Genomic DNA, 21,465 nt, shown 5'->3' on the forward strand with positions numbered 1-21,465 from the left:
AAAAAAAAAAAAAAAATTTATATATATATATATATACACTTAAGAACCCCCCTTTTTATTTATTTTTAATTTATTATTTATTTTTGTTTCTCAAAACTGGGTTTCTCTTTAGCTTTGAGGCCTGTCTTGAAACTCGCTCTGTAGACTAGGCTGTCCTTGAACTCAAAGAAATCCACCTGCCTCTACTTCCTGATTGCTGGGATTAAGGGGGTACACTTAGTGTGAAAAATTAATAGTAAAAATGAAGAAATATTTGAATATTCTTACCTATCTTTCTGGGAGTGTTAATTATATAACATAATTGTTAACTCCCTTAAGTAGAAATTACCAGTGTTTTCCCATTTCTTTATTGCTGTGGTTCCTATTCATTTATTTTTCTTCCTTGTCACACTCAGCAGATATTCATGTACACTAGTATTGTAGGCTCCTACATTGGTAAGATAGGCCTTTTTTTAACCCAAGTATAGAAGCCAAACAGTAATGAGAAAGTAATTTTATGTTTTAAGAAGTATTCATTTTTCTTTTTACTTTCAGCGACATAGTATGCTTAAGCAACAAGATCTAAGTATTGCCATGGTGGTAACATCCCGGGAAGTATTGAGTGCACTTTCTCAGCTTGTTCCATGTGTTGGTTGTCGGCGCAGTGTGGAACGCCTCTTTTCTCAGCTTGTAGATTCTGGAAATCCTGCCCTTGAACCTCTGACAGTAGGGCCAAAGGGAGTACTATCTCTGACTCGAAGCTGCATGACTGATGCAAAGAAACTTTATACATTATTTTATGTACATGGGTAAGTATGGTTAATTAAGAAACAACTTATTAATAAAATAGTTAATTTTAAACAACTTGATAAGAGTGGGGCCTTTCCCCTAAATTTCTCTAGGTAAAGATTGAACTTAACAGTTTTATTGAGTAGCTTCTAATTTCTGCTCTAGTGTGGAGAGAGTTATATAGTAAGCAAATAAATGGTTGAGTATAAGTCTCAAAGAAAACACTAAGATGGGCAGAAGTAAGAAAATGAATGGATCAAATTACTGTGAAGCGTGTGGTCTGGGAACATCTTTCTGATAATAGATGAGTAAAGTAAGCAAGGGAGCCCTACATCTGTCTGGATGAAGGTATAAAAGGAAGAACAAGCATAAAGGGCCAGAGGTTAGCGTTTACTTGACTTGTCTGAAGAACAGCAAGGAGACCATGTTGGCTGGAGCCTGATGATAACAGTAATAAAAGGTCAGATCAGAAGAGTAATAAAGGTTCAGTTGTGGCAGTGCCTCATAGTCATGCTGAGGTGGTTACTATGAGTAGACGGGAAGCTTTGCAGAGTTCTGAGCAGATGAGCAGACAATCTGACTTGAAATTTGGCCTCCAGTGACCTTTGTGTTCAGAATAAAGTGAAGAGGGTGCAAAGTATAAACATTTGGAGAAATGTTTAATGATAAGTGGGGAAAGTGACGGGTTACTGGTGATAAAGACACTAAGAAATGGTAGGATCCTGAAATATTTTGGGGATTTTGTATAGATTAATAAGGAGAGGGATAGCTTCTGTATCTTGGGTTTGTGGTGTAACGTATAATCAGACCAAGATACTTCTTGTCAAGACTAATGGCTTACCAGGACCTACACAGTTCAAGGAAAGAACCAACTCCCAAAAGTTGCCCTCTGAGCTTAACTTGTGATTGATCTCACCCAGTTGCATACTTTCATACATACATACATATATAAATGTAATTAAAATAGGTCTTTAAATTTTATTATTTATTTTTATTTTTGGTTTTTCGCAACAGGATTTCTCGGTGTAGCTTTGGAGCCTGTCCTGGAACTCACTCTGTAGTCCAGGCTGGCCTCAAACTCACAGAGATCAGTCTGCCTCTACTTCCTAAGTGCTGGGAGTAAAGGTGTGTGACACCACTGCCGGCTAACAGGTTTTTTTTGTTTGTTTGTTTTTAAAGTATAACAGATAATTTCCTTTTACTGAGAAGGCAAGACTAGGCAGAAGTTTTTCAGTGTTTTTTTATATATGCTAAGTTAGAGATTTTTAATTGTTTATCAACAGTATTTTCTTGTGTCGTTTACTAAGTATCAGTAAGAAAAGGTATTAAAAGACCAAACTCGGAGGAGGCTCTTCAGTTTGGAGGTGATGGTAGAGACTTCTGATTTATTTTTATTCATTTTTGAAGTTCAGTGGATTGATCCTAAGACCTCATGCTTATTAGGCAAGTACTCCACCTCTGAGCTATAGCTCTGACAGGGCTTTGGATTTTAGCTGCTTGGGGAAAATTAAAAAAAAAAAAAAAAGAAACTTCAGAGGAATAACATAATTTCATAATTTGATATTATCATTTTACCGGATTACTCTTGCTGCGGAGTGAATTCTAATGTAAAAGGCAATGGTGGCATTATGGAACCATTTGGGAAATTGTAATTGATTAACTAGAGATTGGTGGGTTCAACAAGGGAGATAAGTGATAGGATTGTAGATATGTATGAAAATTATAAAAGTTAATTGACAGGCTTTGCTAATTGGTTGGATGTATATGGTATATAGTAGTATTGCACATTACATATATTTATTCTGTGTATATATATATATTACTATATGTTTTACATTTATTTGTGTGTGCTCCCATGCAATAGCTTGTGTGAAGGTCAGTGGACAACTTTAGGGAGTCAGTTCTCCTACCATGTGAGTCCCAAATCATCAGGCTTGGCAGCCAGTTCCCATTACTCATGAGCCATCTTGCCAGCCCAACATTGTATAGTCATACAAAATTTTTGTGGTTGACAGAGAAACCCTGTCTCGAAAAACCAAAAAAAAAAAGAAAAAAGAAAAGAAATTTTTGTGGTTGACCTCTCAAAGATAGTATGTATTTGTATAACATTTGAGTAAAGGAAGCTGGGTGAAAGTCATGTAAGCAGTCTCTAAAATGTCAGGGTGTCAGACACATGGTAGGTACCAGGATAAGAGTGATAGTCTAGGGGAAGAAGGCATTGCTTGAAGTAGGTTTCTTCCAGCTGAACTGGCTAGAAATGGGGAGGGAAAAGTTAGTGTAGACAGCTTTGCATAAGAGTTTATTGAAGACATGTTCAGGATAGGTAATGTCTCTGTAATACTGTTAAATATACTTCTCACAAAAAGGCATCTAATAGAGATTTTCAAAATTTGAAAGAGAAATAACAAACCTTTAATGGTTTATTTTTCACTAGGTCCAAACTAAATGATATGATAGATGCTATTCCAAAAAGTAAGAAGAACAAGCGATGTCAGTTGCACTCCTTAGATACACACAAGCCTAAACCTTTGGGGTAAGTAGAAGTAAATACCAAAATGCTTCATTGATGTTTAAGTATATAAGTGTTGGTCATATTCAGCAAAAATGATAATATATTGCTAGTTGCGTTAACTGGATTACATTCTGACATATGTCAAAATAAATATGTTCTTGATTTCTATTGGCTTTTCTGCATTGAAACTGTAAGGTTACTGACTTTTAAGTTTTTCCTTTAAGTGTGTTTTACAAGGAATTTTTTGAAAAATTTATGTCACTGATTTTAAAGTTTTCAAAGTACTAATATTCTTTGATCTGTACTATCATGTTTAAATTATTTTTGTCTTATTTCTAGGTTTTCCTAATTTATTAAGGATTTTAAAAAACCTTAATAAGTTATGGTAGTGTGTGTTTGTATAATTAATTTTCAGTTTTCTTGGTTTAGTGTATAATACTGGTTGGCCCCTATTTCCTGGCATAGTGCCTCAGTTGTTTGCTGGTTTGCCTTTAATAACTACTTGGGGAAATATAATTTAAAGGGAATTTTAAAGAAAAATTTGTTTGGAGGAGAATAAGGTGAAATAAAAGTGTTCTAAGTTTACTTAAATATATTAATGTTGTTGGAACCATCTTATAGACATTTTCCTTAACATAAAGAACTAGATACCCAGGTCTTCCTATGCCCAGGAAAAATAATGTTTTAAAAATTTTTATCAGCTGGGTGCTGGTAGTGCATGCCTTTAATCCCAGCACTCAGGTGGCAGAGACAGGTGGAACTCTGAGTTTGAGGCCAGCCTGGTCTACAGAGCAAGTTCCAGGACAGGCTCCAGAGCTACAGTTCTCCTGTCTCAAAAAACCAAAAAAAGAAAAAGAAAAAAGAAAAAAACATTTATCAGGGCCCAGTGTGTGACACAACACTTGGAAACGGATGCAGGTGAATCCCTTTGAGTTTGAAGCTAGGCTGGTCTACATAACAAGTTCTACCGGGTGGTGGTGGCTCACACCTTTAATCCCAGCACTCGGGAGGCAGAGGCAGGCGGATCTCTGTGAGTTCGAGGCCAGCCTGGTCTACAAGAGCTAGTTCCAGGACAGGAACCAAAAAGCTACAGAGAAACCCTGTCTCGAAAAATCAAAAACAAAAAACAAAAAAACAAGTTCTAGGCTAGTCAAGGCTACATAGTGAGACTCTGACTCTCAAAAATAAACAAGACAAAAAAAAAAAAAAAAAAAAAAAGCTGTTAAATATAGAGAAGTAGAAAGACCATGAAGTAGAGACTTAATATTTGAGACAGCATCTCAGTATGTTGCCTTAAGCTAGTCAGGATCAAGTGATCCCCAACCTCAGCCTTCTGAGCACAAATGGAGACTGTAGGCACTCCTCCCATCCTGTGTGCTGTGCTCAGATTTAGTGCTTACCAAACTTTGAAACATTTGTGTCACTCATCTATCTGCCTTTTTCTTTGCTGAAGTATTTTAAGGAAAGTTCAAGGCACCTGCTATTCTCTGTTCACATACATCTTTTAAACAGATGAACATTTTCATGCCCACAATGGGCATTAACTATATTAACAGCAGAGTTAACTATAATTATCTAATACTCAGTTGATTTCTCAAGATTTCCTTATTGTGCCTAACAGTATCTTTTTGCATTGGTTTGTTGAGGTAGAATCTAAACAAGAGCCATATATTCCAGAGAATCTAAATATACATGGTATTATGAAACCAACAAAGGTCTTTATAGTCTAGAGTAGCTCCCTAAGTAAGTTATTTTGCATTCTTGTGGGATTTTGTTGTTACTTGAAAATGGTCTCGTGTAGCCCAGGCTGGCCTTGAACATTCTGTATAGTTTGTATAGTGGAAGTTTACCTTGCACTCCTGATCCTGTCATACCTCCTTAGTACTGAGATAGCGGGCATGGACTGTCTTCTACATCTGTCTTAAGTACGTGTTTTTATCAGTATCGTTCGATAGAAGACTCCTCTCTAAAAGCTGCTCATTTCGGTCTCAATCGTCCCATTAGAAAATGAGCTAAACAGTATGGTATAGTTAAAAAAAAAAAAAAAAAAGGCCTGCCTTCTGGTTTTGTTTTCTTCTCTTCTTCCTTGTCCTTCTCTTCGGTTTTGTTTTTTTTTTCTTTTTTTTTTTTTTTTTTTTTTTTTTTTTTTGTGGTTCTGAGGGTTGAACCCAGGGCTTCACACATGAGTACTAATCAGGTATTCTACCACTAAGTTACACTTTAGCCTCTTTATGCATGTACTTTATTGAGGACTAATAAAAAGCAATTGATAGCCCAGCATCTTATATACCTGTTCTCAATGCTATTTTATGTGAAGACCAGTTCTTCCTGTTTTGTTCCAATTTCTACTCTGCTTTGCCAGATACCTCCTTCTATTTAATGGATAAGTAGCTACATCTTCCAATCTTGTAGCTTTCAAGTGAAAAAATAAATCTCTGTAACCTTCATGTTCCCTTTCAGGTACATGGAAAGTCAATTTTTTAAAGATTGTGTATTGAATGTAAAGTGAATATAAATGGAGCTAGTTGATCTTAAGGAGTGTGACTTTGCTAAGATAGCTTTGGTTATTCTTCAGTGTATGTAGATAGTCTGATTATAGTCTGTTTAGTCAGGATGCCTTGAAAGGCTTCCACAGTTGTTGGCTGTTGGAAGTCCTCATTTTATGTTCTTTCCTCAGGTTTTTGTTACATTTTCACACTTTTTTTTCCCAAGGAATGAATACTCGCTGAGTTCCAGCTTAATAAAGGGCAGTGATTCAGTCATCTTTACTGAGTGTTCTTTTAGCTGTGCAAGTAAATCCTAGTTATTTTCTGTCTGGAAGTTTGGTATCTGAAAGATCCAGGCCAAACTCATAGGCCCAGTAGTTAGTGATTAAGGGTAAGGTAATATGAGAAAACGATACGTAAAATTATGTAGCAAGAGCAGAGAGTGCTGGGAGATTCTGGTTAATGGTGCAACAGAAGCTGCTGATCAGAAAATTGAGTATGGCCAAATGGGTAGGAGGAAGCTGGTCTGGTCAGCTGTATTGAATGTTCCTGAGTCACTGAGTTTAACAGCTCTGAAGAGCACAGCTGGTGGTTGAGTGGAAGCTGAGTCTAGATTGGAGTGGACAGAAGATGAATACAAGATTGTAGTGGGTTAGATGGAATGGAAAGTACAGGAGGCGGAGGAGGAAGTGACTTTGAAAGAGTACTCTTCAGGAAGCTGGTCTTGAATCACCTGAGGCATAAAGCCTAGATCTGATCTCAGTGGGAGGTCACTTAAACCTGACTGTCAAAGAGGAATAGAAAATTGAGAAGAGGGGATTTAGCATGCAAGATAGATCAGGAGCTGACATTTTGCTGTCAGAGTAGGTAGACCTGAACCTTGGTTTGGCCCTTTCCCCTTATTGGGGTTAAAGTCCTGGATTGTATAATGACATGATGTTAAGCCAGGAGTTGAGAAATACTTATTTAGCTATGAAAAGACTCAGGGTATTCCATCTTAAGCAAGTGTGATATTTAATTTCTAGGATTGTAATGAGACCTGCAGAAGATCAGGCAGGATCCAGTTCAGGATTAGCAAAAAATCTAGAAGACTATTCTTTACTGGAATCTAGACATTTCTGTAGGAATGCACAACTGCCACACAGCAAAATGCACGACCAATACCACACTGAAACTAGTTGGGGAGGAGGGGCTGGGAAAATTCTCAGTAAGTTTAAAGAAATTATGTGTGTAGTACTTCCTATTAGCATAGGCGGTATAGTGTGTGCATCTTAGCCTGCTATTTTTATTAAGTATAAACTTAACATATTTTTGTTAGATAAATATATGACTTTCATGGCTACTTGGAAATGTGAAGGTAAATAAGTTTTGTTGCCATTGGCTAACTGTAAATAAGAGTGCCTTAACAGTAATCATTTAATGATCACATTAAATAGAGAATTTTCAATTGTTTAAAGATCAATACATGTTTAGTAGGTGAAAAGACTGTATAACTTTTTAAGTACCATTTTGGCTTTAGAACATTTCAAGTGTATTTGCTTGTAAAATACTCAACATATAAACCAGTTTCTATTTTTATAACTATAAGTAATGTGAAATAATATCGAGTAACTTGATAGTCAAGTATTTGAAATAAACATATGAAACACATTAAATAACAATGTATTAAGATTAAATATGTAATCTGTTATTCAAATTTGCGGAGTTATCTTACTGATTTCTTAATATGTTAAAGAATTCGTGATTTTAACATAGACCTTAGAAATGATTTCTTCAGGTCATCTCAGTGTCACTAAGCTTTGTACCGTACTGTACTGCAGTGAAGGGAGCAGTAGCAGTGTCAGTTCAGAGAAGTTAAGTACAGATAAGAGAAGTAGTGAAGACCACAGGAAGGACAGCAAGTGTAGGATCATTTTCCATTATGGACCTTTCCAGGGAACAGCCAGGTAAAACAAAGCACTCCTTTATTCTGCCTTTTTAAATCTTTTACCTCATATATACCTCCTTGTCACTAATACTTACTCTTCTTACAGAGGATGTTGGATGGATGTATGGGAACTAATGTCCCAGGAATGCAGGGATGAAGTAGTTTTAATTGACTCCAGTTGTCTCTTAGAAACACTAGAAACATATCTGCGAAAGCACAGGTAAGTGGAAAGTTCATTATGATATAGTGGGGAGGGTATCTTAGGTGTCAGTCATTCAGAGTAGCCTATCACTGGCTTCCTTTGTATAAAAGTATTCCAATATTCTTCCTGTTATTGTCTGGCAATAGGGGTCAGGGTAGTTAATTTCTCAGTGAGGTGCTTTTGAGTGTTAGCCTTCTTATCTCTTCTTTTTAAAGATTTGTTATTATCATTATGCATTTTTTTTTTGAGACAGGGTAGCCCTGGAGTGCTGGGGATTACGTGGGCCACCACACCCAGTAGTTATTATTTTTAAGTGTGCATGAAGCTTGTAGAGACCAGAGTTGCTGGGACTCTTAGAACTGGAGTTATAGGCAGTTGTGGGCTGCTTGACATAGTTGCTGGGAATCAAAATTTGGTCTTACAAGAGTAGTGCTTGTTCTTAACCATGGATACCATCTCTCCTGTTTCTCTTGTCGTCTTTTTTTTTTTTTTTTGTAATTTTTATTGGTTATTCTAGTTTGGTCTTTCATGAAATATGGGTGGATTGAATATATTAAAGGTATAGTTAATCACTTTAGGAAGAATATATTATTAATCATATTTGATGTGTTTTCAAAATTAAATTAACAACTTTTTTTGGCCCAGAGTTGTAGCATGCATGAGCTCTGGGTTAGATCCTCAACCCCAGCGTAAACTCAGCATGGTTGAACAAAATTGTAATCCCAGCACTTGGGAGGTAGAGACTAGATGGTCATGAGTTCAAGGCAGCATGGGATACAAGCCACCTGGCTTTTACCTAAAAAGCTTTTCATTTCCTAATTTGAAATATTTCCTCTGTTCGTCAGAGCCTTTAAATAGAGTTACAATGTATTTGTTTCATGTAACCTCAAATTTTTCTTTTTAGAGTAGTGTTACAAAGGAATTTTTAAAGTGCTATTAGCATTTGGAATCCTTTAGGAAAGGAAAGAAACTGGTAAAGGAATCCTCTAGTGATTGCATTGTTATTGGGGCCAGTTCTGTTATTACAAATTTGCTACATTTGACTTGGGAATAGATAATGACTTTGCCTTCACTTAAAAAAAAAAAAACAAGAATTATAATAACGTGCTGACAAAATTGGTGTTTAAATGGCAACAAACTAATGAACTGCATACTCAGTTTCTTTTTTTACTTACAAACTTTCTCATTTTGTCTTTTTGGTTGGTTATCAAAAAGTAGACAGTGTACTTGATTATTTGGATTTGGGAGAGGAGACAAAATACAAAATGTTTGTCCTATGTCTTTTAAGTATGAATCGGTTTACCCAAAAGGTATCTTTGGGATCGTATAACAAACTAATGTTCTGAAGTTTCCTGTGTTTTGGTTTTATTTTATTTATTTTTTTAGTTTTCTTTTTTTTAATTGATTTTTATTGAGCTCTACATTTTTCTCTGCTCCCCTCCCTGCCTCTCCCCTTCCCCCTTCAACCCTCCCCCAAGGTCCCCATGTTCCCAATTTACTCAGGACATCTTGTCTTTTTCTACTTTCTACTTCCCATGTAGATTAGATCTATGTAAGTCTCTCTTAGTGTCCACATTGTTATCTAAGTTCTCTGGGATTGTGGTTTGTAGGCTGGCTTTCTTTGCTTTATGTTTAAAAACCACGTATGGGTGAGTACATGTGATAATTGTTTTTCTGTGTCTGGGTTACCTCACTCAAAATGATGTTTTCTAGTTCCATCCATTTTCCTGCAAAATTCAAACTGTAGTTATTTTTTTCTGCTGTGTAGTACTTCATTGTGTAAATGTACCACATTTTCCTTATCTATTCCTTTGGTCGAGGGGCATTTAGGTTGTTTCTAGGTTCTGGCTATAACAAATAAAGCTGTTACGAACATAGTTGAGCACATGTCCTTGTGGCACGATTGAACATCCTTTGGATATATACCCAAAAGTGGCATTATTGGGTCTTGAGGAAGGTTGTTTCCTAATTTTCTGAGAAATCACCACACTGACATCCAAAGGAGTTGTACCAGCTTGCATTCTCACCAGCAATGCGAAAGTGTTCCCTTTTCCCCACAACCTCTCCACCATAAGTTGTCATCAGTGTTTTTGATCTTAGCCATTCTTACAGGTGTAAGGTGGAATCTCAGAGTTGTTTTGATTTGCATTTCTCTGATGACTAAGGATGTTGAACATTTCCTTAAGTGTCTTTCAGCCATTTTAGATTCCTCTGTTGAGAGTTCTCTGTTTTTTTTAAAAAATTGGATTATGTGATCTTTTGGTGACCAATTTCTTGAGTTCTTTGTATATTTTAGAGGTCAGACCTCTGTCTGATGTGGGATTATTGAAGATCTTTTCCCATTCTGTAGGCTGTCGTTTTGTCTTGTTGACCATGTCCTTTGCTTTACAGAAGCTTTTCAGTTTTAGGAGGTCCCATTTATTAATTCTTTCTCTCAGTGTCTATGCTGCTGGGGTTATATTTTAGGAAGTGGTTCCCTGTGTTAATGCGTTCAAGTGTATTTCTCACTTTCTCTTCTATAAGGTTCAGTGTGGCTGGCTTTATGTTCAGGTCTTTGATCTATTTGGATTTGAGTTTTGTGCATGGTGATAGATAGGGGTTTATTTTCATTCTTTTACATGTTGATACCCAGTTATGCCAGCACCACTTGTTAAATATGCTTTCTTTTTTCCATTTGATATTTTTTGCTTCTTTGTCAAATATCAGGTGTTTGAAGATGTGTGGATTGATCTCTGGGTCTTCTATTCGGTTCCATTGGTCCTCCTGTCTGTTCTTATGCCAATACCAGGCTGTTTTCAGTACTGTAGCTCTGTAGTAGAGTTTGTAATCAGGGATTGTGATGCCTCCAGAAGTTCTTTTTTTTTCTTTTAATTTTATTTATTTATTTATTTTGTATGCAATATTCTGTCTGTGCGTCTGCCTGCAGGCCAGAAGAGGGCATCAGATCTCATTTCAGATGATTGTGAGCCACCATGTGGTTGTTGGGAATTGAACTCAGGACCTTTGGAAGAGCAGGCAATGCTCTTAACCACTGAGCCATCTCTCCAGCCCCCCAGAAGTTCTTTTATTGTACAAGATTGTTTTGACTATCCTGGGTGTTTTGCTTTTCCATATGAAGTTGAATACTGTTCTTTCGAGGTCTGTGAAGAATTTTTCTGGGATTTTGATGGGTATTGCGTTGAATCTGTGTGTTTTTTTTTAAGTTTTATTTTTTTAATTTTTTTTTAAAATTTTTTTTATATTTATTTATTATGTATACAATATTGTCTGTGTGTATGCCTGCAGGCCAGAAGAGGGCATCAGATCCCATCACAGATGGTTGTGAGCCACCATGTGGTTGCTGGGAATTGAACTCAGGACCTTTGGAAGAGCAGGCAATGCTCCTAACCGCTGAGCCATCTCTCCAGCCCGAATCTGTGGTTTTATTTTAATAAGGAGATACCGAGTATTTTATAAATATCTTAAAATTTGATTAGAAAAATTTTATATGTAAAAATATCCATTAAAACTTTGTAACAATTTTTTTTGTTTTGTGTGTATATACTAATATTTGTGCGAGGATCCGCAGTTCCACAGCTCCTGTGGTGGTCTGAGGACAACTTGGACTCACTTTTTTCTTTACACCTTTACATGGGTTTGGGAGTTTGAACTCAAGGTGCCAGGACTTCAGGGCAAGCACTTTTACAATGGAGTCACCTCAGGTTTTTTATTTTATATATATTTGTATGAATTTGAATGTATGTTTGCAAACCACATGTGTGTAGGTGCTTATCAAAGCCAGAAGGGGGCATTGAATTCCCTGGTATTGGAGTTACAAACAGCCATTAGTCACCTGATATGGGTGCTGAGGACCAAACCTGTGTCCTCTGCACGAGCAAAAAGTTTTTTTAACTCCCAAGCCATCTTTCCAGGCTCCCTATGCCTCAGTTTTTAAGACAAAAATTTAAGACAAAAATAATTACAGGATATATACAGGGTTTACTATGGGATTAGGTTAAATTGTGAGGACTGACAACCTAATAAAGTTCACTTCGGATGCTTTGACAGTGTAATAGTGTCATTGTTTGCAGATCCTTATCACTGCTCAGCTCTTACAGCTTCCTTTCAGTTTTTGAGGTGTAATCTGTTTCAGTTGGTTTCTAAATGGCCTTATTGTATACTTCTCCCTCCTTCTTTCCTGTCTCTCTCTCTCTTCTGTTTCTGTCTGCTTGTCATCAGGCCTGATAACCCAGAACCTTCACAGAGGAAGGAGAGAGATTTGACTCTAAGAAATTTTATTCTGACCTCTACACATAGGCTGTGACGCTTGCCCATCCATTTTGCAAACCCTCTCCTTCCTTCATTCCATCCTTCTGTCCTTCCATGCTTCCATCCTTCCGTCCTTCTGTCCTTCCTTGGAATAAAGTCTGGCTGTGTTGCTCAGGCTGGAATCAAACTCCTAGGCACAAGTGTTCCTCCTGTTTCAGTTTCTCAAGTAATGAGGGTCACATACCACCATATACCCAGATGCCCTCCTTCTAAAAGTCTGAATAATGTCCAAATATAGAACACATTTCCTTTATTCATCCATTGATGAACATCTAGATCATTTACAATCTTGGCTGTTGTGAATATTGCTATTGTGAATGTGGGTCTTCCAAATAGACGTAGTTTATTCCTAGAAGTGTGACTTAATCATAGTTTTTTAAAATTTTATTTATTTGTACTGGTGTGATATAAGAATGCTACATGTAGGCAGAGGTCAGAGGATAGCTTCCAGAAGTTAGTTCCCTTCTACTATGTGGGCCATAGAAGTTAAACTCAGATCTCCAGGCTTGGCAGCAGTCAGCACATTTACTCATCAAGAAGCCATCTCACCTGCCTCTGCAGTTTTTATTTTGAGGAACCTCCATCCAGGCTTCCATAGTGTTCTGTCTTTTTAATTTTTTTTTTTGACTTTTTTTTTTCTTTAAATAGGCTCTCACTAAATATCCTGACTGGCCTGAAACTCTGTAGACTGGGCTGTCCTTGAACTCATAGAGATCCACCTGTCTCTGCCTCCCGAGTGTTTAGGATTAAAGGCTTGCACCATTGATCGCAGTGTTTTTTTTTTATGTTCCTACCCACAGCATGCAGCAGTAATTTCTTTATGTTCTTATTACCACTGATTTTTCATCTGGGTGTTTGTTTCACGTGTGGTTTATTGATAGTAACTATCTTAGTAGGAGTGAGGGCACTAATTATGGTTTTGACTTTGCATTGGTGATGATGAGGATTTTCTCACATGCTTACTGGCCATGTGTGTATCATCTCTGAGAATATGTAACCCAGGGACCATGTGAGCTTCCACAGACCTGCTCATTTTTTAAATCGGGTTTCTTTTTGGACCTGGCATGGTAGTTCATGTCTGTAATCCGAGCACTTGGGTTATAGAAGCAGGTAGATCTCTGTTCTGCATATTTGATCCCATCTTGCTCTCTAAATAGTGAGTCCCATACTAGCAGGGCTACATAGTGATATCCTGTTTCAAATGTTGAGGAGTATGTAGGTGATTTTTTTGTTTGTTTGTTTTATTTTTGAGATTGAATCTCACTGTGTACCTCTGGCTGTTCGGAACTCAGAGATCTGCCTGCCTCTGCCTTCCAAGCACTGGGCCTAAAGGTGTGCGCCACTATGTCTAGCTGAGAGGTGGGATTCTTTTGAGATGTTTTTTCTTATATATAAACATAGTGTAGCTTGTTTGGGTTTGGCCTAGAACTTGAGTTGTGGACCAGGCTGGCCTTGAATTTGGAATAATCCTTCTGTTTCTGACTTTAATGCTAGGGTTATAGGCATGCACGACTATGTCTGGTTTAAGAAACATACCTGCCTATATATGTAGCTATTTTATATATCTATATAAGTGTGTGTGTGTGCATGTGTGTATTATTGATCCAGCATCTACGTTAGGCTTGGCTTCCTCTGTGTTGGGATTACAGGTGTAAATCACTATATTTAACTTACAGGAATTTTTTATATTCTGAATATTAATCCCTATTCAGATGTTTTCCCTGATTCTGTGGTTGCTTGTCCACTGTTTACTCTTTTTGTTTCTTTGGTTTTTAGAGACAGGGTTTCTCTCTGTAGCTCTGACTGTCCTAGAACTCATTCTGTAGGCCAGGCTGGCCTCAAATTCAGATAACTCTTTGCTTCTGCCTCCGCAGTGCTGGGTTTAAAAGTGTGTGCTACCACCTCCTGGCTTCCTCAATTTTTTTTAGTATTTATTTATTTTAGTAGATTGTTCTTATTATGTGTATGCAGGAGCCTCATGGACATTAAACGAGGAGTCAGATCCCTTGGAATTAGAGCCAGACAGCTGTGAGCTACTGTGTGGGCGCTGGAACTGAACTCCAGTTCTGGGAGTAGCAAGTACTCTTAATTGCTGAGCCATGTCTCCAGCTTTCCTTTGCTACTTGAAGCTTTTTTTTTTATGATTTATTTTTTATTTTATGTGTATTGGTGTTTTGCTTCCATGTATGTCTGTGTGAGGGTGTTGAATCCCCTAGAACTGGAGTTACAAACAGTTGTGAGCAGCCAGTGCTATTTACAGCTGAGCCATCTCTCCAGTCCAGCTTAGAAGTTTTTAAGTTTAATGAAGTATATTTTGCTTTTGTTGTGTTTTGATATCATATCCAAGAAATTGTTGTCTAGTCTAATGCTGTGATATTTTCTGCCTGTATTCTAAGAGATTTATGTCTTTAGGTTTTAATATCGGTGTCTTCAATCTATTTTGAGTTAATTTTTAAATTTCCCCATGATCATTTTCAAAGCATTAGTGAAGTAGAGTGATTTAATGTGAGTCTTGTCAGTCTTACTGCCTGCTAACCTTGAAGGCTTAAATATCCTCTAATTTAACATGTATTTATTTCATTTTTGGACTTTTTTGTTTGTTTGTTTGTTTGTTTTGGTTTTTCGAGACAGGGTTTCGCTGTGGTTTTGGAGCCTGTCCTGGAACTAGCTCTGTAGACCAGGCTGGTCTCGAACTCACAGAGATCCGCCTGCCTCTGCCGCCCGAGTGCTGGGATTAAGGGCGTGCGCCACCATCGCCCAGCACGTATTTATTTCCGTAAAGAAAGATAATTAGTTATCTTTTATGGGGACAGAAAGACCTGAAGGCAGTAAAAATAATACATGATAGTTGCAAGAATAAATAAAATAGTAAGAAGCTTAAGGCAGAAATAATAGGCAGGTTGGTGTGTGCCTGTAGCCATTGCTACTTCCACTTTCTGGGGAGACAGAGGCAAGATTTTTACAAGCCCAAGGTTTCAGGAATGGCCTAAGGAGTGTAATGAGCCTCCTCCACCCTAGTGTGTGTGCATGTGTATACAAATGCACTTGTTCATGAGAACACCTTTATAGATGAGAGGTTGATACCAAGTTTCTTCCTCTGAAGTAGGTCTCTCACTGAACCTAAACCTGGAGCTTGCCATTTTGCTAGACTGACTAGCAAGTAAGCCTCAGATCTCTCTCTCTTGCCCTCCAGCTCTAGGCTACACGTGCATGCTGTCAAACTCATCTTTTTATGTGGGTCTTCATGCTTACATAACAAGCTCTTTACTCACTGATTCATTTCCTAGTTCCCCCTTGTTCTCTTTTTAAGATATATTTTTGTTTTAGTTCTGTGTATGTCTGTGGTTATGTGCACATGAGTGCAGGTGCCTACAGAGGCCAGAAGAAAACATTAGATCTCCTAGAGCTGGAGTTACAGGCATTTGTAAACTACCCAATGTACATGCTGGTTCTGAATTCGGGTCCTTAGGATCAGGAAGCACTTAACCCTAGAGCCATCTTTTTTGTTGTTAAAATGTTTCTTCTCTCTTCTATGCTATACTTGAAATAAAAATACTAATAAGAATTCAGGCAGCTTAAACCAGAGGAGAGTACACTGAAATGAAATGACAGTGAAAGTCAGCTATACTAGCTGGTTCCATATTTAATAGCAGGAACTAGGAAGAAGTTGGAACTAAGAAAATGGTGTTGCCTTGGAACACTGAGTTTAAGGAGCTGCCTAGTAGGAGTCTCACAGCGCCTCACATGGTTTTATATTATGGGTATAGTCTTCAGGCAAGAAGAATAGAGTCTTGATCAGAGATCTTGGTCATGAATCATCTTCATAAACTGAACCATGGATGTGTACACATGGGTGCAGGTGATTACAGAATTTATTTGAGAAATGAATTTAAGTCAGACTCAGAATTTCTTGTATATCACAGCGAGACTCTGCTGAGAGTCTATCCTGGTTCTTTCTTGTTTTGTGATTCAAAACTAGAGAAACCAGATTTTGTGGATCATGGTGATGGTGAAGGCAGGAGGATCACATGTATGTCATGAAGCATGCATATATCTGCCTTACTCGCAGCCCACGTCCTTCTCCAGTTTAAAATCATTTCCAGTCAACAATGCTGCATTCCATGGAATCCTTAAATTTGCATTTAACATGTATTTTTTTTACCTTTTTTTTTTTATTACTTTTGAAACTTTATAGTTATGGCTGTTTTTGAATTCACAAAAGATGCACCTGCTTCTGGAGTCTTACCTCATTGTTAATTTCAGAGTTTGTTTTTGTTTTTTTAACAGGTTTTGCACTGATTGCAAAAATAAAGTTCTCCGAGCATACAATATCCTCATTGGTGAACTTGACTGCAGCAAAGAGAAAGGCTACTGTGCTGCACTGTATGAAGGCTTGCGGTGCTGTCCACATGAGCGACACATACATGTTTGCTGTGAAACAGATTTCATTGCACATCTCTTGGGTCGTGCTGAGCCAGAGTTCGCAGGAGGGTATGAGTATGTAGTTTGCTAGAATGGGCTATCTAGCGCTTTGCTTCATTTTATTACTCAAAGTTTGTTTCTATCACCTCTGCCTCACTACATAAGATATATGTACAGATTAAGGTGTCCTGTAAAGATTGATTTCTTAATTGAATGAAACTATGGGCAAAGTATTCTGGTGTTTGGTTTAATCCTCTGCTCCTCATTTCTGGAAAAGAGGTAGGCTTTTACTATAGATTATCATTTTTGCTTGAAAATGATTGAAAAGAATGCTTCTTCATGCATCCTGCTTTGTCATGTTTAGATTTTATTCTCGATGGTTTTGCATAGAAATTAGGTTTTTGCAACAAGGAGTTAAGAAGTGCTTTTTTGAGTGTAATTCATGGACTGTGTATATTATTATTTCATTATTAAATGGTAGAACAGCCTAAATTAATATCTCTGGCTTTGTAATGAGAATAAAATTGGAATTAAATTATTCATAGTTATACATCAAACCCATTTTCCCTTTGGGTTTTATGTCAACTCTCTTTTGAGTACTGGTTTTCAGCTGGAAGTTGTTAAATTCAGAAGCTCACTATAGTACTGTGAATACTTCTGCTAGACTGGCACTGTAGAAGGCCTTGTCTTGATTGAATCACTTTGGAATTGCCTCCCCTCCCCCCCCGATTCATTGTCAAACCAACTTACCAAAAAATGGTTAAATTTTACTATAACTGGAAGTTGAAAGGAGTCTACTGTGAGATACACACTTCCATGACTTCTCTAGGCTCCAAAACCCATGTCCTTAGAGCCAGTTCCTGAATTACCTTACTTTACCAATATTAGAATTCAGTTCTTGAATGTACATCTCTCAATGGTTAAAAGTGTGTGTGTGTGTGTGTGTGTGTGTGTGTGTGTGTGTGTGTGTGTGGTGTGAGAAAGAGAGACACGGACGGACAGACAGGAGAGAGAGAGACAGACAGACAGACAGACAGACAGCTGGCTGTGTTTAAAGTCTGGATTTTCAAGTTTTATTGTTTCGGTTAAGGAATTAGAAATTAATGTTGAATTGTCCTGAATAGGCGAAGAGAAAGGCATGCTAAGACAATAGATATAGCTCAAGAAGAAGTTCTGACCTGCTTGGGAATTCATCTTTATGAACGACTGCATCGGATCTGGCAAAAACTCCGGGCTGAAGAACAAACATGGCAGATGCTCTTCTATCTTGGTGTTGATGCTTTACGTAAGAGCTTTGAGGTAAGAACAGTGAATTCTGACTGGGATTTATTAGTCATGGCCTAATCTTTTTTCTTTTCTTTTTTTCCCTTGGTTTTTCAAGACAGGGTTTCTCTGTAACTCTCACTGTCTGGCTGTCCTAGAACTAGCTCTGTAAACAAGGCTGGCCTCAAACTCATAGAGATCTGCCTGTCTCTGCCTCCTGAGTGCTGGGATTAAAGGTGTGTGCTACCACCTGGCTTTTATTATTTTTATTTTTATTTTCTTATTTTTATTTATTTATTTTTTTAAGAGGGTCTTTCTGTGTGGTCTTGCTCTGGCCTCAGACCTGCGGTGATGTTCCTTTCTGGTTGTTGAATGCTAGAATTCTAGGCATGATCTGCCATCCCTGATTAAAAGGTTGGACTGGGTTGGACTGGGCCACAGTGCCTCAGAAAGCTGATGTTCACTGATATACGACTTTGTCTGAGGGAAGGGGAATTTAGACGTTAGTGGGGTTTTCTTTCCTTTTTAGTCCTGTTTTTTCTTTTTGCAGTATTGGTTTTCATTGGAAAACCGAAGTTAAAAAGATGTTGCTAAAGAGCAGGGGAGCTGGCTCAGCAGCTAAAGACAATTGCTGCCAAGACTGACAGCAACCTAAGTTTGATATCTGGGGCTCATATGGTAGAAGGAGAGAATTGCTTCTTATAAATTGAGAATTATGAATTCAAGGCTGGTCTCAGTTACATAGTGAGATTCTGCTTATGGGAAAAAAAACAAAAATGTTGCTGCTCTGAAGTAGAGCTAATGGAAAGGCAGCCAAGGAACAGAGTTAGAAAATTTTCACAAGTCTTAGTTTGTCTGATGACAAACCAGCAAATATAATATACATGACATGATAGTAAAAACTACTTTTAGAGCAGCGGTTCTCAACCTTCCTCATGCTGCGGTCTTTTAATACAGTTCCTCATGTTGTGGTAACTCCAACCATAAAATTATTTTTGCTACTTCAGAACTGTAATTTTGCTGCTGTTATGATGTAAATATCTATGTTTTCTGATGGTCTTAGGTGACCCCCCCCCCCAGGTTGAGAACCCCTTTTTAGGGGCTCGTGCCGTGACTCAGTACTAGAATGTTTGCCTAGTGTTCAGGAGGACCTGAGTTCAATTCCCACACACACAAAAAAGGGGCTGCTTTTAAAGAACATTGGAAGCTTGTATTTGTAATGCTGCTATTATGTATAGTGCCTTTGATTTGGTCATCTTTCAGTTATATTCATAGAACATGTGTATTTGGTTAATGACTGTTTTGTATATTAGTATATAAATTGATGGTTGTAAGCCTTTGAGTTGCTTGTCCTTTTGAAAATAGGATGAAACCATTTACTCATCCATAAAAATCATAAGTATTCTGAAGAGTCTGAGAAAATTTATAGTGACTTTTGGTAAACAGATATTTTTAATGTTTGTATCATCAAGATCAGATTATCTAGTTTGGTTATATAGTCTTTTAATATAGAATAAATGGAAAAGCTGGGTTTGGTGGTGCACACCTTCAGTCTCAGCATTGTGTGTTCAAGAATTGCCTGGTCTACATAGCAAGTTCCTTGATTTTAAGGATTACATAGACTTTTTCAAATAATGATGATAATAGTAAATAAATATATAATAAATGGGGTATTGGAGAGATGGATCAGTAGTTAAAGAGCACTTGCTGCTCTTCTAAAGGACCTAGTTTAATTCCTAGTATCTACATGGAGTTACCTTCTGTAACTCCAATGTCCCAGGGAATCTGATACTCTTCTGGAGATCATGGTACCAGGTGGTACACAGACATACATGCAGACAAAACACTCATATACATATAGTTTAAAAAGTAGACTAATGAATGGGGCTAGAGAGATGGTTATGCAGTTAAAAGAGCTTATTATTTCAGAGGACCCAGGTTCAGTTTTAATACTCATGTGGTGACTCATAACCACCTGTAACTCCAGTTCCAGGGGATCCATTCTCTAATGAAAGCCACAATTAAAAAAGAAAAAAAGGCTAGGGATAGATCATAGTGTTTCTAGGTTCAATCCTCCATAATAAGGAGATGGGGTATGTGTATATAATATGGGTAAGTAAAACTAGAATATTGCTGACTTGAATAGCAGTGTGTTTTTTTCTTATAATGTACAACTATTCATTAACTTCTTGAGTCAATTTTTAAGACATTATCATTTAAAATATTAAAACACATGGACGTCTCAGTTTGATCTTCAGCACTACAAAAAAAAAATTAAAATTGAAATTTGTTTTTGCTGCCCATGGTGGCTCATGTATAGTTCCTGCACTTGAAGACTGTTCCAGAAGTGCAGTTTGAGCTAGAGTGAGACTGCCTCAGAAAACAAGCAAAACGTGAAGATTTGTATGGAGACTGTCTGAATTTACTGCATATAAAATACTAGTTGTGTGTGTGTGATATTTAAAAGTGAGAATTCCCTTGGAACGATGAAGGAAGTTATGACTGATGTTCACACTCACCTTTGTTTTTATAGATGACTGTGGAGAAAGTACAGGGTATTAGCCGCCTGGAACAACTTTGTGAGGAATTTTCAGAGGAAGAACGAGTTAGAGAACTCAAGCAAGAAAAGAAACGCCAGAGACGGAAGAACAGACGAAAAAATAAGTGTGTGTGTGATATTCCTACTTCCTTACACACAACAGATGAAAAGGCAGTAAGCCAGGAGAAGGTGTGTGTGCTGCTTTGGGTAGAAGAAAGACTTTGTAGATTTGGGTATTTTACTCTGCTTTTCTAGATATGAGTTCCTGTAATTTGTGTATTGACTTTACCCCCATAATCATGTGTGAGCCACAATATTTAATGCATGCATTTGTTTTATAAAGACAGTGTGTTGGATAGTTATCTCTCTACAGCAAACTCAAAATAATGGAATATTAGCTTTGTGAATGACCTAGACCAGTTCTCAACTTCAGAATCTCCTATCTCTTAAAGTACACAAACTTATTGTGGGTTCTACTTAATCAGTGTTTACTGTAATAAATATTAAATTGGAGGAATCATAGATAATTCAAATCATAAGCCTACTTTATAGTAATTAAATAAGATTTAAAAAATACCATGTGCACATAGTGAGACCTCATCTCAGAAAAAAAGTAAGTTTTCAACATTTTGGCTATTGTTTCAAAATGTAAGGGTTCCCCCCCCCCTTTTAATTATGGATGACAAATCCTGTCTTTTTTTAAGTGATAAATTGACTTTATTCATTTTTGAGGAATTAACCTGCTAAATATACAAATTTGAATAAGCATAGTTTGTTCCAATCATTCTTTGAAGTGAAATTACTGTTTCTAATTCAGCTTGCAGCTCAAATAGGATAGATTTTCTTGAGAGAGTTCTTGTAGCTTGGGTATGTGTCAGAAGATTTTTGCTTAATGTTTAACAAGGAAAGGATACAGTGACTTCTGTATATTTCACTTGTGCTGCTCATGACTTACTAAGGCACTATTGCTGTTAGTTAGCAGTGAAAAGGAACATAGTAACATCATAGTAACTCCTTTGGGGTAAGAAGACACAGAGC

General features: G+C 37.3%; 1 protein-coding gene across 7 annotated transcripts in view; it reads left to right on the forward strand.

The window, feature by feature from the left end:
- Ggnbp2 (gametogenetin binding protein 2) overlaps nucleotides 1-21,465 on the forward strand; it is a 37,715-nt gene that overhangs the window by 10,853 nt on the left and 5,397 nt on the right. For 4 of the 7 annotated variants that reach the window (XM_050119533.1, XM_050119534.1, XM_050119536.1 and 1 more), the window contains 7 exons: nucleotides 535-788; nucleotides 3,203-3,301; nucleotides 7,587-7,712; nucleotides 7,800-7,913; nucleotides 16,491-16,700; nucleotides 17,750-17,924; nucleotides 20,422-20,616. In XM_050119533.1, the coding sequence (XP_049975490.1) occupies nucleotides 535-788; nucleotides 3,203-3,301; nucleotides 7,587-7,712; nucleotides 7,800-7,913; nucleotides 16,491-16,700; nucleotides 17,750-17,924; nucleotides 20,422-20,616 (1,173 nt within the window). The remainder of the gene's footprint in view (nucleotides 1-534; nucleotides 789-3,202; nucleotides 3,302-7,586; nucleotides 7,713-7,799; nucleotides 7,914-16,490; nucleotides 16,701-17,749; nucleotides 17,925-20,421; nucleotides 20,617-21,465) is intronic. The other 3 variants (XM_050119530.1, XM_050119531.1, XM_050119532.1) reach the window with 3 other exon arrangements.

This window comes from Alexandromys fortis, unplaced genomic scaffold, assembly GCF_014885135.2.
Source record: "Alexandromys fortis isolate MF-2015 unplaced genomic scaffold, M_Fortis_MF-2015_v1.1 scaffold_173, whole genome shotgun sequence".
NCBI lineage: Eukaryota > Metazoa > Chordata > Mammalia > Rodentia > Cricetidae > Alexandromys > Alexandromys fortis.